Consider the following 2,308-nt stretch of genomic DNA (forward strand, 5'->3'; position numbering starts at 1 on the left):
TTATTGAGTATGGAACCAAAGATCATCATCAATGGAGTTTAAAAAAAGTAACTTACTCAATCTTTTTCCTAACAGTCTATTCCTTGACTTAGAAAGCGTTAAACTAGCCTTTGAAAATAATCTTTCCGAAGGAACAGATGAACCCATTATTGACAGAAATTTTCGAGCAAGTACATATAAATCTGGGTATACTGTTTTCATGTCTTCCCAGCATTGAATTGGATCTTCCTTCAAAGAAATCAAAGGTTGTGATAGATAGGCATTTACATTGGTTGTTTCTACTGAATCTGTTCTTGTTTGTTTTTTTTTATACTTCCTATGTACCAATGTTTTGTGATGTCCCCATAAATCAAAATTATCACATTGCTGTTCTTCATCCATACTTGAACATTCAGTTGAGCTTGTTTCCTCTCTTGAATTTTTGGCTAACTTTTTTACCTCAGCTATGGCTTTTTGACAGGCTACAGGATCTCTAAAATGCAAATTTTTAAACCTAGGGTCTAAAATTGTAGCTATGGGAAACATATTGAAATACTCGATTTTACCGAAGCGTTTTTTCAATTCTGTGATAATGTTTCTTTTTAGTTCCATTCCAATTTCTAAGGTAGGTTGTAATGACTCTATTTCAATAGCGTAGGAGATAGGACATAAATCCGCCATGTCCCGTTAGGAACTGGGAAGACTCATGGTCCACCTCCACCCAGCTACACTTCAACCTTTCTTTCACACATGGCAAGTAGCTATATGTGAGTCTACCCTTCTCACTAGCCTCCCACCGTGCTTGCCACTCGGCAATTCCTTCCTCCTCTACCATCTTCTCTTGCTCCCTCCCGAGCCCTTGTCTCCTGCACCTAGCCAAACGATCCCATTGTCTAGCTGCCAGGTCCAGCGGAAGAACTTCCGCCAGCACAGGCAGGACATCCGTACTCGTAGTATGGTACGCCCCCGTTACCGCCAGAAGCGCACCCCTCTGAGCTCCCAACAGCAGACGTTTCATCGTACGATCGCCGACGGTTTCACCCCACACTGCAGCCCCGTAAAGCAGTCTCGGCACAAATACACCAAGGTATAATCTGCGCGTCGTCCGCCCACTAAGGCCCCAGGTTGAGGCTACTATCCGTCGGATCCTCTGAAACATTGGAGCCGCTTTCCCCGCTACTCTTCGAACGTGGTTCCTGAAACTCCACCTATCGTCCAAGGTAACGCCGAGATAATCCATCTCTGTTACCTCCGCTCTCCTCTTCCCGTCCATCCTAACTGTGTAAGGTGGAGTCAGTCTTCCCTTCAGACACATGACTTTCGTCTTTGTGGCCGAAAAGGCTAACTTCATTCCACCTGCCCAGGCTCCTGCTCTTTTCAGTTTGGACTCTGTCTTTTGGATCACCTCTGATCTCGAGTTCCCAGCTATCATCAGCAACGCGTCATCCGCGTAGCCGATGGATAGTTCCCCATCCGACTCATCAAGACTCAGTAAAGAGTCCATCAGAATGTTCCAGAGTTCTGGTCCGAATTGAGATCCTTGAGGACAACCCTTAGACAGCCTAACCTGACTTCTCGCCGTCGGCACAGTGATACTGGCGTATCTACCCCCTAGGTAATCCCGTGTTATTTCACACAACCTCTCCGTGGCTCCCAACCTTTTCAGATAATGCAATATTGCCGGCCACCAGGCATTGTCGAACGCTCCTGAAATGTCCAAGAACACTCCAAGAACGTACTTCTCTGCCCGGCTTTCGGTCCATTCCCTCATTCTTAATATTGCATCGGTTGTCGATCTGTACGCTCTAAAGCCATATTGATTTTCGTTCATACTCGGACCAATCTTTTCCCTCAGTCTCACGCATATCAGGTACTCCAATGCCTTTGACAGCACCGGAAGTAGACTGATAGGGCGATATGACTTTGGGTCGGATTTATCCTTGTCACGATTTTTCAATAGGGGTACCACCACTGCATTCTTCCACCCTTTCGGAAAACGGGCCCTTCTCCAACACTCGTTGAAAAGAGTGGTCACTATTTCCGCCATCACTGGGAACGCCACTCTGAGAATTCTGGCTGTTAGACCATCTTCCCCGGGAGCTTTGTCCCTTCCCATGCGCCAAATCGCCCTTTTCACATCCTCCTGAGAAAATTCCTCACAGTGATTGCTCTCACTTTCTCCGCTCCAGGTCGTTTCCCCGGTTTCACCGAGTCGCACTCCTGTCTCCCTGCGGAGACGTTCGTGTTCTTCGGTTTCGCCGTTGATCGTATCTGGAGAAATTAGGGTGTTGAGCAGTAAATCCAGAGTTTCGACCAGACCCACCGTGCT

The 2,308-nt window shown here is 46.7% G+C and overlaps 1 protein-coding gene across 1 annotated transcript; it reads right to left on the reverse strand.

The window, feature by feature from the left end:
- On the reverse strand, positions 1-591 carry LOC132923980 (zinc finger BED domain-containing protein 4-like). Its single transcript, XM_060988021.1, has one exon. It carries the CDS (start codon positions 589-591, stop codon positions 1-3), a length of 591 nt encoding a protein of 196 aa, XP_060844004.1.
- Positions 592-2,308: the final 1,717 nt, after the last annotated feature.

This window comes from Rhopalosiphum padi, chromosome 3, assembly GCF_020882245.1.
Source record: "Rhopalosiphum padi isolate XX-2018 chromosome 3, ASM2088224v1, whole genome shotgun sequence".
NCBI lineage: Eukaryota > Metazoa > Arthropoda > Insecta > Hemiptera > Aphididae > Rhopalosiphum > Rhopalosiphum padi.